The sequence below is a fragment of the Polyodon spathula genome, chromosome 20, assembly GCF_017654505.1.
Source record: "Polyodon spathula isolate WHYD16114869_AA chromosome 20, ASM1765450v1, whole genome shotgun sequence".
Taxonomy (NCBI): Eukaryota; Metazoa; Chordata; class Actinopteri; order Acipenseriformes; family Polyodontidae; genus Polyodon; species Polyodon spathula.
Genome location: NC_054553.1, coordinates 28155087 through 28174004, shown reverse-complemented (window position 1 = coordinate 28174004; position 18918 = coordinate 28155087). Strand labels below are relative to the sequence as shown.

The window sequence follows — 18918 nt, the reverse complement described above, 5'->3', positions numbered from 1 at the left end:
CATATTTTACTGTCAATTACCTTTTTCACTTTGTCCTTATATTGTAGTCACCTCATACAATTACCTCAGTGAATAAAACCCCCCTCAATTATAAGCTCAATCCTCCTGGCTGAGCAGAAAGAAGAAAAAGATGCATTTTAATGTAATTTTACAAAAGCATATTAAAAACAGGCTATCATTACTACAGTGGAACAAAGTATACAACAACAATAGCAGCTTATATAATAGTTAAATGCATTTAGTTAAATGATGACACACAATGCTGTTTCAATTAAAATCATGTGCAAAACTACAAAGTATCTTCGCGGTCTGCAGTGCTTATTTCTTTCCATTCAACAGAAATCCAGAATTGAAGGAGGGACAGTTGCAAATAGTGCAATTTCCTTTTTAAAACAAACATAAAACACAGCAAAACTGGGTGTATAAAACACAGTACTTTCCACCCACCTTGGAGACGCATCAGAACAAGTTGTAAGTAAAATATTCATTTTTTTCACCCTTAACTCCAATATAAGCTGGAACACACAGGATGGACTTGAACACCTGGGCTAAGATGGTAAATCAGTAAAAAACCAACAGAAACAAATGAACATTTACAATAGCTGGAGATAAAAATAAAATAAATCAGCTTGAGCAGGGGTCCAACTCCAGTAAAGACATATAACCAAGGGCTTAACAGGCTTAAATCCCCAAATGTGTTATTACATCATTCCCCAATTATCCAGCTACAATCTAAAGATCCAAGCTTAAAAACACATGGTCATAAAATATTACCTTCCTGTACCACATAATTTGAGACAACCATAGTTAACAGCCCTGCATCGATGTATTCAAAATATTCTGCAATATCACACATCATTCTGTGAAAAACCGAAAAGCAATGGCTGCATTGCCCTGCAAATGGAACGATCAGGGGACTCTGCAGAACAGGTTAACAAACAGTGATACTACTGCAATTACAGACTATGGATGCAGAGTTATTCATACTGGATACAACACCAAAAAGGAATTGCGAAGAATAACAAGCTCCACCTCTGCCATATGTTTCAATCATCTTTGCAAGGAGTCTGCTGTTTACAAACCGTGACTCCTGCGCCACACTACTGAGAAAGCAATGATTTGTTACTACAAGTGGACACAAGGGAAGACCTACCGTTTAATACTTTGACAATACCTCAATCCTTACATCTGTACATCCACAAGTGACTCTTACAAATGTATAGGACTGACACTATCTGGCTGAAGCAAGAACTATTGATGAAACTGAACGAATACAAATTCAGCATTTCAATCCACCACACACACTATATATATATATATATATATATATATATATATATATATATATATATATATATATATATATATATATATATATATATAGTATATATATATATAGAATATATATATATATATATATGGCAACAGTGAAGTATTTAGGCTGAAATCAATTCCCCTTTAAGATACTTTTGTTACCTAATGCGATTTTTCTTAATGCATGGTGTTTCTGTAGCAGCCGCAGTATCGTCGCACCTTGCTGGATTTAATGCTGTCTGTGCCATTTTATATTGTGGCATGAAAATGATATATACTGTGTTTATTCCAGATATAAAGGGTAGCCCCTTTGAGCATGCATGCTCGTTTCAAAAGGCTGTCATTTCCTTGAAACGAATCCACTCATATTGGCAGGGTGAGAGTGCATTCAATCAAGTGTATCTCCTTTAGGAAGGGGGCGGGAGAACATTTGAAGATCCTCTCAAAACATAAACCAAAAGAAAAGTTGTCCTGCATTATTTCCAATAAAATGCTGCAGCGATGCCAGCAAACTGAACAGAAATAATTCAGTACTGGAGATCTGAAAGCTGTCAAATTCAATACACACAGAGAGAAGTACAAGAGATCCAAGATCAATAGAAAAGAGTTCAGTATTCCGGCTCCAGAGGTTAAAGCTGGTGGACAATGCTGTCCGAGTGGGGCGTTGACACCAGCTCATCTTGCTGAAGTCTCTGCCATTGAAACGTTGTGCTCAGGGACCCAATCTCTTCCTCGTCATTCTCCTGCTCTTTAGCAAACTCCAAGAACACCTGCCAGAAAATGTAAGGTGAATTGGACAGTATTGAAGTAAATATAATGTTCTGGAATTAAAAGATGCAAATGTCTCTATTACTAAACAATGATAATAAAAATGAGAACATACCTGTTCCAGTGTAGCCTGAGAAAAGTTGTACTCCTCAAAATGGAAGGAATCTTTTGCTGTAAAACAAAACATGAAAAAACAGAATGTACTGAGCCTTCTGTTTCCACTCTTGAAATGCAGGCTTGCATCCAAAATATTTTGTACAATACCGACTTCACAACCCCCCCCCCCCCATCACAAAGTGGCACAAACTTTTTACAGGATCAAACTCTTTGCTGGGATTTATTTGTTGCAGGTAGCTTACCCTTTTCCAACTGTGAAAAGGACTGTGATAGTGACTTCACATCTTCCATGGGGATCTTATACACCATCAGAGTGGCAAAGCTGAGAGAGAAGGGAAAGAGAGACAGTTTACTCAAACCTGTGTGTTGTGCACTGTTATTAAACCAGGGCACCACAGCTGATATTCTTGTAATCGCAGATCCTAGAGCCGAGGTGTCAAACACAAAGCCTGGATAGTTCCCAAGGGCATTTTATCTGTCCCTCCAAATAGCTACCACAATAGGTTCCTGGATGTGCTAAAACAAGTTGAAGGGATCTGAAGATCCTTTAAATAGTGTTCCAAAAAATGTCTCCACATGATTTCAGGGATTGAAATAAGACTCCTCCTGCATAGCAGTTTGCTTCCTGTTTTTACTATGAGTTTAAGAAGACACACCAGAGCGTGTTACCTATACATTGTGGCTAATCAAGTAGTAGTAAAACCTGGAATGGGTTAAACTGCTATGCAACAGGAGTTATTTCTATCCCTGTACTACTAATTTATTTGGCGGACTCCTCCATAGCTTCATATTACCAGAGGAAACAGAAACCAATGGATCCTGTTGCAGTAAACTAAAAAGAAACAGAACAGTGTTAAAAGCATCAGACAGTTATAAAAACACCCACTCTCTGCCGCACTGTACCTCTCTTGCCGCACTGCATGAGGGAAGATTCTCAGGATCTCCTTGTGAAGGGGATCAACCTGCTGCAGCCCTGTCATCTCCTCCTGCAGCTTCACCTCCAGGCTGTACCCACGGCCGTACTTTCCCTTCAGGTGCTGGATGGAGCCAATACACCTGCAGAAACACATTTTTTTCACTTTTGTGCCACTGCTTGTCCTCATTCATAAACTGCAGCAACAGGCAAGTAAATTAAGTAAATTAAGTAAATCCATCTGGATTTCTTTTTTTTGGCGAGACAAAAAAGACCCCCCACCCCATTCTTTACAATCTTAACATGATCCTCTCTGTTTTATACTGCAACCACCCTCTGCCACACCTAAATGCAGCTGTCTCCTGCCCTTACCGCAACTGCCCTGACACCATGATGGCGACTCGGTCACAAACAGCCTCGGCCTCCTCCATGTAGTGGGTGGTGAGTATCGCCCCCCGCTGTCGGTTCTTGAATGCTGCACGGATAGCTCTCCTACGAGCAGAAAGAATAAGCAAGGGATAGATTAAAAAAACAGACAAATACCATCTGAATTTCTGCGTTCAATGGTAGATGTGCTGTTTCAGAGTGAAATATAAAACACAGTACTGTAAAGTAGCTCTGATAAGCTAAATATTTTCTTACCCTACTCAAATATTGCTTATCTTAGTTTGAAGTGTCTCTCAGTTTACCAGTGTTGAACACTGTTTCATGTAAATGATGCTCACCACATCCTCTGCTTGGCTTTGGGGTCCATTCCTGTTGAAGGTTCATCCAGAAGCACAATCTGTGGGTTACCCAGCATGCTCAAGGCAAAACACAGCTGAAACAAAGAGACACAAAGCCAAATTCCCACGAAATTCCAGAAACAACAATGCACTGTACTGTATGAAGAACCAAGGTTAGAGCTGAGGGATGGGGAGACAGTGTGCAGTATTCGCTAACAGGGAAACAGCATCTCTAAACAGTGTGAGACGAGAACATAAAAGGAGGAGGAGATTCTGGGTTTCTCTTTGTGCATTGAGCTCATGTGATTGGAGCTCAAACTAGAGCTTGTACCTTTCTCTTAATTCCTGCCGAGAGATTCTTGGCTTTCTTTTGAAGGTGTTCCTTCAACTCCAGTGCATTCACAACACTGTAAAGAGAACATAACTATTACTACAACATATAATTTCAAATACATTTCATAGGAAGCACAGAAAATAAATAAATCAAATGGATTTCGCACAGCAGACTGTCAATAACATTCAATAAAGTCTTGTTTATCAGAGCTGTAATGCAGACAGTGGGGTCGGGGTGCTTTACCGCTTGATGATGCCGGCAACCTCATTCTGGCCGAGCCCCTTGATAGAGGCGTAGATCTCCAGGTGTTCCTGCAGGGTGATCTTGGGCCACAGCGGGTTCACCTGCGGACAGTAGCCGATGTACTCCAGGGGGCTGTCCACCTGGCGGAACTCTGTGCAGTAATCGCCCATCAGCACCTGCCAAACAACAAGCCAGGGTGTCAGGGGCTGTGCCAGGGAACAGTGTGCACTACAGGGTGGAGTAGGTAAGGGGGGTGGGTCTGTGTGCTGTCTATACCTGACCTGTCAAGAGGACCAGGTAGAAGAATTTAAATGTACAGAGTATCTCAATATACAAACAGTTTGACAACTGATTCTGATTACCTGTCCTGCTGTGGGCTCAGTTTCTCCAGCCAGCATGTACATGGTAGTGGTCTTCCCTGCTCCGTTCGGACCCAGCAGACCCAGCACTTCCCCTGGAGGCAAAGCAACCACTTGTTAGCATCAAGAGGCAAAAGCACACTAATGTACCCGTTGACTTATCTACCGATATAAAACAGATATATTACAGTACTATTAAAACACAATTTAATAGTATTTTAACTGGCATACATAGGGATGACTTTACAACTTGTTTAAAATTCCGCAGCACTGACCTTTCCGAACGCACAGGGAGATATTTTTAGTCGCCACTTTCTTCTTCTTGGTGTTCAAGATGAAACCGTCATGATGGGCGCTGTACTCCTTCCTTAGGCTGCTCACCACCACCACTGGTTTCTACGGGAGACAAGAGCCGCAGAGCCACCGAGACAGTTATTCATCTCGCCCCTGGAAACCTGCTTGCCACAACGACCACAGACCGTTTTAACTGTGGTATAAAATCACGCTGTACTAAAAGAGAAACATTGATTTTGGGCTTATATATAAACTACATCTTCAAGCACGTATTTATGGCTCTAGAGGAAAAAAACAGAATTCAAATATAAAATAATTTTGGACACAATAGAGCTGGTATTTAACATATAGGAATGGCCATTCACACACACACAGAGGAAGTTATGACACACTACACCAGGCTCTACCTCCTCGCAGCTTTGACAGCTCAGTGCCTCCTTGACCCTCGCCCTCTCTGCTTGGACATCCTCGTCCTCGTTCTCGGACTCTTCAGGGTTCCTCTGTGCTTTCGTCTTCCCAGAGGAGATCCTAAAACAGAACAAAACACCCATCCCTTCCAGTAAACAAAGGCAATAGGGTCCCTGCAGTCACTTGACACTGCCCATGGTCTCCAATTCACTTTGACTAATTAATAATTATAATAATAATAATAATCCAGCAGAGAGTGACAATGTAACTCATAGGAGTTGCCTCTACATGCTGAATACATTACGTGTACATAACAACAGTTGTTAAACTGCCCGGGCATGTGCCCTCACAATCCAGTAGTTCACATGGCATTAGTTTAACCCGGGTCTGGGCTCTACAAACACCGCTATGAATGGATACTGGCAATGACTAAGCCTTTCAGCAGCTCTACTGGAGTTGGGTTCAGCACTCACCTGCACAGCGGATCATTCTTCATGGTCTTGCCTCCGTATCGGATCTCCAGCCAGCGCAGCAGGAAGAGAAGAAAGATGCACTGCAGGTAGGGCTGCAGAGAGGAGATACAACATTTTCTGAATTTGCACGATAGAAAACTGATACAACTGGGGTTGCCACAGCAATTGAGTCAACTTGCCTGTCTTGCATCTGCTCTTAATACCGTATGCAAATTATCTTAAACTATTTAGGGATACTAAAATGTTTAGTAAGCAAACAGCATACAATGCCACATCTCCCACCAGAATTTTTTTATATCATGTCAGTGGCTAAATTATTAAAACTAGAAGTAACAACGCACATTGTTTTTAAAATAATGACAACCTTCCGGTCCCACATTTCAAACCAAATTGAAAGCAGGAAAGAGACACATAGTTTAATGCAAGCATTGTCTTATACAGTACTTTGACACATTTTAAAGGAATCACAGACAACAAGGCTGTGTGAGAGAGAGAGGAGAGAAAGTTGTGGAGCGGCTATCTCACCGAAACAATGGTTACCAGCATGTTTCTACTCAGTGTTCCAGTGTCTTCATAAACGCTCATGTCAGTAAAAGTCTTCTAGGGACAGAGAACAACCAGGCATGATTAAGAAATCCACAATGTATATACAACGAAAAAGAAGCAGTAATCATACATACGTTCCAGGTGGACGTGTGGTTTTAGAGGCTACAGCATACCTTGGTGATGCAGTTGAGGCAGCCCATAAGTGGGTACAGTGGGTTGAAAAAGCACAAACAGTTGTGCAGAATTGTGGCTACGATCTGGTTTTCATTCACATAGGTCAGCTGAACCAGGAAAGCAGATACTACACAGACCTGCAGGATAAAAAGGCAACAGGAAGACAAGCGTTTCCTTCATCACTGTTAAGTGTAGGTACTATATCTGTTTCTCACATTTTGAGCAGGTCTTGCGATGCAATACACACAATATCCATAACTTAAAAAAAAAGTAGCAAAACTCTCCCAAGAACATACATGTCATCATCGCTGACATGCAGGAATGCAAATCCTTGGAATCTCTAGAACATTTTTTTGCCGTGATTTTATTTACATTCCTGCAGATCCACAACAAAAAACTGTATGACATGGAATGACCCAAATCAAAGAAGATTTTCAGATCCTCCTGGGAGAATGTTCCTGGCTTGATCCACAGCACCTCCAGTGAGTTCTACTCACCAACATGGAGACGACGGAGAGGAAATCCCGGTTGTTCTGGACGCGAGTGAACATGAAGGACACCACGTAGGTGAAGAGGATCATCGCCGGACCGTAGCCTGTCAGACACGGGATCTAAATACAAAAGGAACAAAAACATTTTCTAGTTTTGATAAACAATCTCTTAAACAAGACAAGATCTAAAATATTGAAAAATAGGGAGCCAAAACGCATAATATTTTATGAAAAAGGGGAGAGAAACAAAGAACAGGGTATGGGGTGAAAATGTAGGAGAATCAGAAGCACCGGTAGCTATTTTTCCCCCCTCTTAGCTGCATGAAATAGTTTTGAAGCAGCTAAGCAATTAAATACACATTCCAAGTTATTGGAATTGAGTTATTTTCGAACTTTTATACAAACTGTGCAAAAATGTTAATGTAACTAAGTGTTCCCTGGTCAATGACAGCAGTGACCGACTCACCACCGAGGTGTATGCGCCAGCGTGCAGCAGCTCCTCCGAGTGGAAGGCGAAGAGAGTGCTGGTCATGGCGATCAGGATGAGGTAGTAGAAGGGGATGTCGACAGCTGCCTGACCGCACCAATAAGCAGACGGGACCAAGCCTGAGATTCGCAGCTGGGAACGGCACTTAATCTTCAGAGAAAGAGAAAGGGAGGTTGCTGGAAGGAACTTGTAAAGATGAATACAGAAATAGAATGACGATGCTCCCCTATGGGATTAATTTACCATTCCAGGTTTTAATGTAAGCAAGACCAGACACAGTATACTGCACACACTATGCCTCCTAAACAAAGTTGTGAGACTAATTCAGAATTACAGTCTCTGTGTGAATTCATCTGTGCCAATTCTTGACAGAGGAAATAACTTCGAGAAGAATGACTCCTGCATGTGCGTTGCGCTCTTACCTCACGGTCCCGTGTGTGTTCCATGGCAAAGTAGGCTGGCATTCCTGCTGCCAGCATTCCAAGCAGAACCGCTTCAATGTAGATCAGGGCGTTCGATAGAGCCTCAGGAATTTTCTAGGAAATAAAATAAAAATGTATTAAGTTGTGCAAAAGAATGTCCTTAACAACTTCTTTCGGGACAAATCGGGCAAGCAGATCCCTGGATATATGAAAAACCGTACTGCGTGACGTACATCCACATGCCGCCATTCAGAATTAGGACTGTGCTTCTAAGCATTTCGACTCCCATTCCCAGTAACAATCCCTGGTTGTTGACTCACAAATTCAAAGGGTTTGCTCCACGTCTCGATGCGGCCGGTCCCGTTGAGGCTGCGCAGCAGAGCGTTGCTCAGGATATTCAGCAGCATAGGAAGGGAGTGTACCTTGGTGCTGTTAAACACAGCTGTGTACTCGTAGTGCTGCTAGAAATACACCCAGACAAGGTCATAAACCCCACTGACCAGGCATTCATTTTAAGACGTTGTTACATATGTAAAAATAAGATCTGGACATTTTACCTTACTGGAACCTGAAATGTTAAAGGCGGCACTATGTGGGGAAGTTGCCATGAAATCATTTCCTATCTGCAGTTCCACCTTAATATCCTGTGATTCCAGATTTTGGATGAAGTCATCAATACTCGAGTCTGTCAAGAGAAACATAAAAGTACTTTCATAACCATAATCCACCATAAAAAGAGCAAAAAAAAAAAAAAAAAATTAATTCTAATCTCTACATTGGCATTGACTGAAAGCCATCCCAGCAGCAGGTGTTCTGCTAAAGGACTGATGGGTTTGAATGTCATTTGGCTCTGTCTAGTTTAGTAGAATACAAAGTATAGTGTGTAGAGCATATGGAATTGGAATGTCATAGAATCACATGCTATTTCTGAATGAAACAATCAAGTTCAGGTTCAAATAATGTTCTCCCTCCCCCGCTCTACTTCATTTCCTCCTTTCCTGAGTGTTTTTGCCCTTCTCCCGCCTCTCACCGGTGGCATTGTGCAGCAGCAGGCTGCTCGCGTACTTGGAAAGCGGCTGTTTGCTGCTGAGGAGGTAGAGGTCTGGGGAGAGCCGACGGGACGTAGCGTTGATTCGGATATTGCCACTGATCAGGGACAGAGCCAGCACTGAGGCCAGGAAGATGACGAACAGAGCCAGACTGGAGAGGGGAGAGATCGGTGCAGAGGGGCCAGTCAGTTCATACACAATTGTACAAAGCAAGGATCAAAAAAGTAATTCAGGACACACACACACACACACACACACATGTACTCTGGCACACACATTATGGGCTTCCTCTCCCTCTGCAGATTGAGCAGGTGCAGTCTGGCTACGGTGCGGAACTGCTGCCTCCACAGAGCGTGCCCAGAGACACCCTCAGACTTGCTGTCAGAGAAGACAAGGAGCTGCTGGTCAGTGTCGTCCAGAGAGGAGGCGTCCCCTTCCGCCTCCACCTGCTCCTGGTTAAACACGCTGTAGTCTGGGACATGGGCGAGAGGACAGCATGAATGAAGCCTTAACATGAGAGCATGGGGGGTCTTTACAGGGGGGACTTGGAGCAAGAATTTACAAATTGAGGTGGACAGATATAAGGAACCTGGGGTTTCATAAGGATGCAGTTTATACAGAGACACACGATCAGACAGGTAGATTTTATTACCTGCTTGATCGACCTCGGCCTCAGCCTCCAGCTTCAGGAAAACATCTTCCAGTGTTGTCATGGAAACACCATAGTTTCCTATTCCAAGATTAGGCTGGCTGTCCAGCTCTGAGAACAGGCCTGTTGAAGAAAAGTTGAAAACAAAGCAGGGGAGTTATGGAGGGCTTCTCTCTGAGAGAATAATGTATGATTGATACTTATGGAAGAATTACTTTTATCAAGGCTGTCACTAGTGCCCCCCCTCCGTCTCCAAGTTGTATATTTTAACTACCTGCCTAACATTTTTGGTTCTTTGATAGTAAAGGATACTGTACCCAACACTTTATACCTGAAAAAGTGTCCATGTTTTCAAAGGGAAGAGTGTATGTCAGTTCCGCCTCCTGCTGCCGTGACAACTGTGCTTTAGAGACATGCTGTTTGATCAATGAGGTCACGTGGTCTGTGTCACATGACTCATTCACTGACATTCTGAGAAAGAAAACACATTATTATTTACTAATGGTATTAATACAGCAAGGCAAGGCTGTGGATGCCAAAGAAGTAAAAAAAAAAAAAAAAAAAAAAAAAAAAAAGTAACTTGCTAAAAGATGTGGAGTTGCAGTCAACAGATCAACCTGCAGTTACACATCTAACCCCTCATCAGTCTGTTAATGCAAAACACAATGCCTGTACTGAAAAGCAACTGGAAGGAGTTACCGGAGGTGATAGCCGACCCCACATTTAGTTTTGAGATAGAGAGAGGAGCCAATACACTTGAGGAGTCCTTGGGAGATCACAGCTTTACGATCTAAAGGAATATAAAAGAGAGCAGGTGAGAGATGGGTAACCCAGAGGATTGCTTTATATTATTATGTCCTATGCCTCCCCTGTACCTGCCAGGATGTCAGCTTCGTCCATGTAGTGGGTGGAGAGTACAGTAACATGATCCGACCGACGGCTCTTCAGCACAGACCACACCTGGTGCCGGGAGCAGGGGTCCATTCCTGCCGTTGGCTCGTCCAGGAGAAGAATCTACAAAAAAAGGGGAGTGGTCTTATTGATCTAAACCTCCACACGTCTTACTAATGCTACCCGGAATCTTGTAAACGTGCTCTATCTATCTATCCATCCAAGACCTTTTTCCACTGTAGAGGGTTAAAAAAAACAATATAAAAAACAAAACACACACAGAAAACACCAACAGGTGGAGGACGGAGAATGCATTTCCCACCTTGGGGTCCCCCAGGATGGCAATGCCCACAGACAGCTTCCTCTTCTGGCCGCCGCTCAGGTTCTTGGCCTGGGCGTCCATGATCTTCTCCAGATCCAAGTCCTTCAACACTTTGGCCACCTGAGATGAGGAACAGGAACACACAGCTCAATATTTCACTTTAGCTACATCCCATCCTTACTCAATGCAGGCTCCCTTCCTAAATCCTTAACCAATACATGCTAGCTTTAGTCCAGGTAGAAAGTGGTTTGGGTGGCTTGTGGGTCACCATCATGATTGCTACATCTTTAGGTAAAACACTGGACCAATCTTACATCTGTGTGTGTGTTTCTGCAGGTTGCCCCCTCACCTCTCTATTGATGTCGCCCGGGGGGATGCCCTTGATGGCAGCAAAGATCCTCAGGTGCTCCTCCACAGTCAGCACCTCGAACATGATGTTGAACTGCGGGCAGATTCCCACCAGCCTCTGCATCTCCAGCCCCTCTGCAATCTCAGACACTGGGGAGCCATAGATCATGGCAGAGCCTGTCGAGAGAAGACTTTAGAACCACCCAATATGCACTGTATACTGGACACTGTAGTGAAACACTGCATTAGCTCAATATTGCCAGCAATCCATCTCAAGATGTTCTCCACTTACTAGCTTTATTGCTGTTATACATGTTCTAGAGAAAAACATCTATTCTGTTGTAATTCATTAGTATCCACTGCTGCTTATCCAGAATCCACAGTAAAACTTTTAATTATTTTTTTTTCTTACTGTACAGTACTCGGCCATAAAGGTTTAAAACCAATTCATTATGTGTAATAAGTGTTATAATGCTGCAATTTAACAGGAATGCCTGGCTGTGTGTTGCTTACCTTTAGTGGGAGGGCAGATCCCACACAGAATATTCATCAGCGTGGACTTCCCTGCTCCACTGTGACCCAGCAGGGCTGTGATCTGACCCTCATAGATGTCAAACGTCAAGCCTACTCAGAGAATTGAGATCAGACATTCACCATAATATACTTGTAAGATTGTAAAATTGCAACCAAGTCAACTTTTTTTTGTGTGTGTGTGTGTGTGTGTGTGTGTGTGTGTGTGTGTGTGTTTGTGTGTTCCTGGCCTTTTCTTTTCACTCAATATTGAACAAAATGCAAACACAGCAGAACACCAGACGAGGTGCGAGAAGGATAAGTAACACCCTCGTACCTCTAAGTGCCTCAACAGAGCTGTCCTTCTCCTTATAAACTTTATGAATATTGTTAATTCTGAAAAAAAAAAAAATTAAACAATTCTTATTCACTTACAAAAACACACACTCCCTATCCACTTAATCATGTTTTCTTTGTTCCAGCAATGTACAATAGATCTGTTAAAAGGCTGCCATTTGTTTTCACACTTCTTTCCATTTCGCTAGTATCTCAGAATATAAGGAGTTAAGTACTACAAGTAAAATAAGAAGCAATTTCAAAACAATCAATCTGGTACATCTTTACCTGATGGCTTCCTTCCCCTGGAACTCTGAAGACACGGGCTCGACTGACTCGCTGGATGGAGGGCCGCCGTTTACCTCACTCTCAAACCGCGAACTGACCTCTTTATAGTGCTTCATGTGTCTGGACCAATAGGACGGCTTCAGAAAGTAGAGGAGGGACCGACGTATTCCATATTCCCCTGTGAGCAGGGAAACAAACACAGCGAGAGACTGAAAACACTATTGGGAGAAAGAAAGCACCTAACTTGTACTGGCTAAGTCATCTTCTAGACACCCCACTGAGCAACTTCATCTCAGTACAGTCCAGTACCATGCGAACGTCCATTTAAAGAAGGTGATATCATGGTAGATACATGTCCCAGGCTGAGTACAGTACAGAGGTGCTCTAAACCCCACACGTACTTGGTAAGACCTGGTCCAGGTAGACTGCTAGCAGGAGGTAAAGGAAGCTGTCAAGCACCAGCATGACAAGGGGCACGAAAAGGGGGTGGGGGCCATTGGACAGAGTGGAGAAGACTGCTCCATCTCCCTGAGCTTCCAGGTACACCACCTAAAAAACACAAAGCAGTTTAATGACGACTTAAGAACCAGGCATGTCTTAATCTAACGATACCTGCATTTTTTTCTTGTTCTTAAATCTAAAGCTATTCCCACACTAATTTGCTACACAAAAAGTACATTACATTTTTATAAATAGCATCCAATCCCAGACCTGAAGACTGGGTGTTAGCTGCACTCCTTTACAGACATTAATACATTTATCCTGTCTTGTGTAGAAAGCTCATCAGCCCCAGCTCTCCAATGTCACATCTTACCTGTGCAATGCCAATGGAGAAGGCACTGGGAGACAGCAGGCACAGCACCCAGACCAGCGGCTGAGGGAAATCCTTCATCAGGACAGTGAAGAGAGACAGGCAGCCAAACACTACTGTCAGCATGGAGCCCACAGTGCTGGCGAACTTGGGCTTCTTGAAGAGGGGTGTCAGCATGAAGGAAAAGAAGATCTGGGAAAGCAAGCAGGAAAACAGACCTTTATATTTAATATAGAGCATAATTTATAGGAAAGTCTGTTCACACAGCACCCTTGACTATACATTTTATTTTTAGAATGTAGAGAGGAATACGAATAATTAAAGCTTAATAGCTTATCCTAATGTGATATCATTGCCGTGCAACACAAGCTATGCAAGTTTCTAAAATAAAAAAAAGATTGGTGTACACCAAAGCCATTAAATTTACCTCATCTATATTTCTCATTTTGTAAGAAGCAAAAGGTTTGTGTATCGCAATAGTACTGGCAATTAATTTGGTCTTGGTGTTTCTTGTACTAGAATGATCCCTTTTTTGACTATTTCTGGTATCAAGCTATAGCATATCATTCTTATACATGCTGTATTTATCTCATCACCCATCTCATCCCTCTGTATCTTCCTTCCCACCGTTGCAAGGTACTCACTGTGGATATCCCATACAGAAAAATGAGCAGAAAGATCACAAAGAAGCTGCTGCTGGGAAAGAGGGAGGTGCATGTGGAGATGATTGCCATGAGAACTGACATGGTGGAGACTAGGGCAGCATACAGCAAGCCCCAGGACAGCCTGCAGCAAGGAACAATAGCACAGCATTAACAAGAGGCTCAGTTTCACACTACATGCTTAAAAATATTTCATAGTAAAGTATAGGTAAGCATTGTACGGAACAGGGAGATATGGTAAAGCACATTAATAAACATGGTAAACCAGGGTACGCTACAGTAAATGCACAGTATAACCATGAGAAAAGCATGATAAAACTGCAAACGTATTGTGGCACATTCACAATTAATGGGGGTAAAAACATAATTTAAGACGTCTTACAACCTGAATTTAAGCTGTTAATTTTTAGCCGCAAATCTAGAATTGAAAATGTAATTATCGTCCAACCCCACTATATACTGCAAACAGATTCAATCTTCAGGGCTCCTCTGTCCCACCTCAGTAGTCAAACTGCCGGCTCACCAGAAAGCAGAGTCGCGCAGACCCATCATGGCCATGGCATCCTTCAGGCGGCACTCCTTCTCCGCCGCCACGTTGACGATGAGGAAGGACACGAAGGGCGTGAACGCCAGGACCAGGTAGATGGAGATGAGCGCGTGAGGGAACTTCTGGACCTCCACTGACCCGGGCTGGCCCATCATCACGACTCGTAGCCCTTTCATTTCCCTCCAGACCTCCCGCTGGGTCTGCACCTGCCAAGGGAAACAGGGTTCCAATTCAAAACTCTCAGTGTCAGAGAAGAAAAAAAATGTAATTGAGGCTTACCGACCCCAACAATGTAACGCTACCGACCTCTATGATGGCTGCATCAATGTATGACTGGAGTTTGGTGAATCCTGAGTACCAGTAGTTTGCAGCCTTGCACGATTTACTGTCTGTAAAGCAGCTGGCTGCGAAAGGAATGGAAGAGATTGGCACATTATGCATTGTAATTTCAGTGAGGGTCTTTACCACACCTCTTTCTCTATGCCGCATAAGCAACATGGACCGTTAACTCCTAGTCCATTGTCTCATCTGAAAGCTTTGCAGCACAGATCAATGAATAGGATAAAGAAGGTGGCATCACATAGTTACTCCTTGCAAGGACTTATGCTTCCTGAACATAATTACCATCATAGAGACTACAGAGAGAAGAGAAACACTTCAGCAGGTGTATCTCACTAAGTACTAGAGCATTCACTGCACCCCACCACCACAAAAAGTAATACACTGTTAGTCGAAGTTACCGATTGAGTCTGTGTAGTCGCTGGGCAGTGGCACAGAACTGTAGGGAAAGCGCAGCTGGTAGCTTAAAGAGCTCTGGAACACCACACCCACCCAGGATGACTGATCGTGCAGGCTGGCATTCTCCAAGGCCTTCTCACTGTGGAACATCTCCACCTCAATCCCTGCGTAACCAACACACACTTCAGAAAGAATCTTAAAACAATTGTACATGGGCTGTAAGGCTTTTGATACCTGGTAAAGCAATTGAGAATTAAATTATTGTTAATGATGATCAACAAAAAATTCATCATCTAATATTACATTTAAATAAAAGTAACTTGTGTATTGTACAAAAGGACTTCTTTTCTACTAAGAGGATAGCAAAAGGACTCTCTTTTGTGATGAATGATCACCCATCTCCTGTGTGAATATGCATTCTATATACATGATTTTTACTTATTGTCCTAGCACAGAATTAGTTCAGGTTGCAAGGGTTGTGGGGTATAACTGTCCTCCACAGTTACATTTATATATAGAGAGTAAATACATCAATGACGATTACTTATTTCTCTCCAGTCTAAAAAAAATATTTGAACTGTTATTGCTCTTCACTGCTGCACAGTCTTCAGATGCAACCTTTTACACTGGCAACTGCTGACAAAACCTATAAGGAAACAGTTTTCTGCTCAGTCTGAAAGTGGTATGTTTTATGGCAGGGAGACAAGGAGTGTCCATAGGGTTTGAGACGCACCCACCTTCGTTAGTTAAATGTTCTGCCACCTTGTCCATAATGTGATTGGTAACAGTATTGTTGGGCGTGTATCCCAGGTATTTTGGCTCCGGGTCATAGCTGTATTGGCGCTCCAGCTCCACGGTGGAGATGCCGTGGTAATAGACGTGGGGGTGCAGTGTGCTGATGAGAATCAGGAGCCCCAGCAACAGCAGAGGCAGGATCAGCTCCTGCAAAGAGAAAGAAACAATACTTTATTAAGCATTTACCTAACAGAATTATACATCGCACTGTAGCCGATCAATGGATATTAATGTCCGCTAGCCTTCAAATCGATTATGAAAAAAAGCATCTTTAATAAAAACAACCTGAATAAAGTCTACTTATCTATTTCATTCCTTGTAATCTACATCACTGAGATTTGAAAACACTTTAAAACGTTTCCCTGAGGACAGAAAAGATTAAATGATGAAAGAGCCCCATTAACAATGCATGACATGGTAATAAAACTCTTCATTTCCCAAGTCTCTATCAGTAGGAGCACGGCACCCTTTGTAAACAACAAATTCATTAGCCCGATGGCAAAGGGGTGGTAAAAGAGACAACATGTGTAGATATAATGCTTAAACTAGCAAACTGACTTGCTCTGGGTTCTATGAAAACTAACCTGGAAAACTGCTAAATCGTTCTTTTACGTTTAATATATAACACTGTTTTAACACAATAAGTTGCCTGCTAGATTCTTTTTCGTTCAGCCGAGGGGCCAAATTCAAAGATGCGGAGGGCCATCCTACATGTAATATTGATTAAAATTTCTTCAAATATATGAACAAATAAGTCTAAGTTGTAATAAACGAAACCATAATTGTAGCATTTGTCTCCATGTGGCACTGCATGCTATGGAAAAACACATAGTCTGAAGTCTGAAGTGTCTTATTCAATTTCAAAAAGGGACACCTACGTACACATTTCTTTAAGTGAAATAAATATTTGTTTCTCAATTGTCAATGTTTCTCAAGTTACTTACCTGCAGACTCTGCTGTTTGGTCCTCCATTTGATAAGCAAGTTTTTGTACAGCAGGCCTTTTGTTTGCTGCCAGACCCCGGCATCTCTTCCTTTTACTGGTAACATTCTTCAAGCATTCTCCCTTTTCCCAATCTAGCAAAAACACAAGGCAGACAACTAATTCAGAGAAAGAGAGTGATACTAGGTTTAAGAGTATGATGGGATGTGATCAATGGGATGTCTTGGGCTTGACCATTCCAGGCTTTCCTCCACAGCTCAGTTACAACATAAAGCACCAAGACCATATTCTGTAGCCATCATCCTAGTCAGCACAGCATTTATGTTTTGCCTTTTAACTGTATAATACAATGAACAAGGAAGAATTCCTTTAGCCTCTTATCAGGAAATAATTTTCACAAACAAAGCCAGTTTTATACAATGCTCCCTGGCGATTTATTTTGTACAGTCCTGTGTTTTAAATAGAATGGAGCAGGTGGTGTAAAACCACATTAGAAAAATTGCACTAGAAAGAAAAAATAAATAATATAAATTATATATAATATATATATATAAACTATATATATCAAGATACATTTTATATACTCACTCTTGTCACACGACTCTAAACTGGGCGATGGATTAATTTGTAAATAACGGTATACAGGACCTCCCGTCTTTCTAAATGACTGACCACATGCGAGTATACTGTTACTGGACCATGTTTCATTTTTATATCAATAAGTCATCGCTTTCACAATTCTCGTAATGGCAAGCAAGAGGTACTGTATACGTGTGATAATCCCAATACCGTATATTTGCAATGGACCGAATTGACAACAGAATACATATGCCACCGATGTATGTTGCAACACATTAATCTGAATTTTTCATTGGACTGTTCCAGCCGGGTCAGAACCATTCGCTATCCTTTATATCGATTGCCATGGTACACAAAGCAACAATGTACATTTCTCAAGCAGCATAACGGCAATAATAAGAATACTTAACATATAATTTATAAATCACAGCCTAGAAGTTAGGTCGATACCGACGATAAATGGCAGCAAAATACGATATTCTAGTTAAAACACAAGTCAGACGACAACACGTATCATAAAACAATACCAGAACCAATCAAATATTATCGTAAACTTATAATCTAGAAGAAATCTGACATCCGGTATATATATATATATATATATATATATATATATATATATATATATATATATATATATATATAACAATACGAAGAAATTAATTTAAAATATATTTTACATACCAGTAACAATTCGTTATATCAATGTTGTGTTATATTTTGAACTAAACACCTTTTAACTTCAAAATACTCTAATGAGTAAAACTTCTTATAACAAATGAAACGTTGCATATGCCAATGGAAATGTGTTCAGGCTGTCGACTACAGCTACCATTTGCAAGAGAGTCAATAAATAAATAATTTAAAGCTACGTTTCCCCGCAGGGAGTAAACACAGTTATTTACACAGAGATAACAGCACTCACTGTGTTAATAAATAAGGGCTGCGCTTTAAATACAATCTGCTCGAAACTCAGCCTCGAATTTTAGAATTTTTACACAAACAAATAAGACGCCAACCAAAACAGCAGCTTCCTGCGGGCATTTCCGTTTCTGGCATCGACTGCTCTAGCCAGCACAGTTTCCAGCCAATTAAAAGTCCGAAAATACATTCTGGGTGTTCGATTTGTCATGTTTGGTCTTTAGCTGACAGCCAATCATAAGGGAGAGTTAGAGCTATTTGCACCGTACCACGGAATGCTGGGACTGTGGAGGACTGAACAGTACCACTCGAGTGGGAGTATGGTTTATCTTGCAGTCAGTTTGCATTTGCTGCAGTGTGCTGTAGAATAACATGTATTTCTTTGAAAGGTTATCCTTGTGTTGGTTCTCCAAAATGTCTTTTTTTTTTTTTTTTTTGTAGCAAAGCTTCTATGCTCTGAAA

General features: G+C 41.8%; 1 protein-coding gene across 4 annotated transcripts; it reads right to left on the bottom strand.

Annotated features, from left to right (window-relative positions):
- Positions 1 to 1416: 1416 nt before the first annotated feature.
- On the bottom strand, positions 1417 to 18595 carry LOC121295644 (cholesterol transporter ABCA5-like). Of its 4 annotated transcripts, none has more exons than XM_041220563.1 (39): positions 18461 to 18595; positions 16959 to 17090; positions 15957 to 16161; positions 15222 to 15383; positions 14788 to 14885; positions 14458 to 14687; positions 13917 to 14058; positions 13276 to 13464; positions 12863 to 13010; positions 12462 to 12639; positions 12175 to 12233; positions 11841 to 11951; positions 11329 to 11504; positions 10980 to 11099; positions 10642 to 10780; positions 10466 to 10556; positions 10098 to 10237; positions 9770 to 9889; positions 9394 to 9589; positions 9099 to 9268; positions 8626 to 8753; positions 8389 to 8529; positions 8069 to 8182; positions 7626 to 7796; positions 7166 to 7279; positions 6668 to 6805; positions 6474 to 6548; positions 5949 to 6040; positions 5475 to 5595; positions 5049 to 5169; positions 4777 to 4868; positions 4415 to 4590; positions 4169 to 4244; positions 3838 to 3932; positions 3485 to 3604; positions 3103 to 3255; positions 2442 to 2521; positions 2198 to 2253; positions 1417 to 2084 (listed from the first exon to the last, which is right to left on the bottom strand). In XM_041220563.1, the coding sequence occupies exons 2-39, from the start codon at positions 17061 to 17063 to the stop codon at positions 1944 to 1946; spliced, it is 4983 nt and encodes a 1660-aa protein (XP_041076497.1). In that variant the 5' UTR covers positions 17064 to 17090; positions 18461 to 18595; the 3' UTR covers positions 1417 to 1943. The 4 variants fall into 4 exon arrangements, with proteins under 4 accessions (XP_041076497.1, XP_041076500.1, XP_041076499.1 ...); XM_041220566.1 differs by having other exon boundaries at positions 6474 to 6545; XM_041220565.1 differs by having other exon boundaries at positions 8389 to 8526.
- Positions 18596 to 18918: the final 323 nt, after the last annotated feature.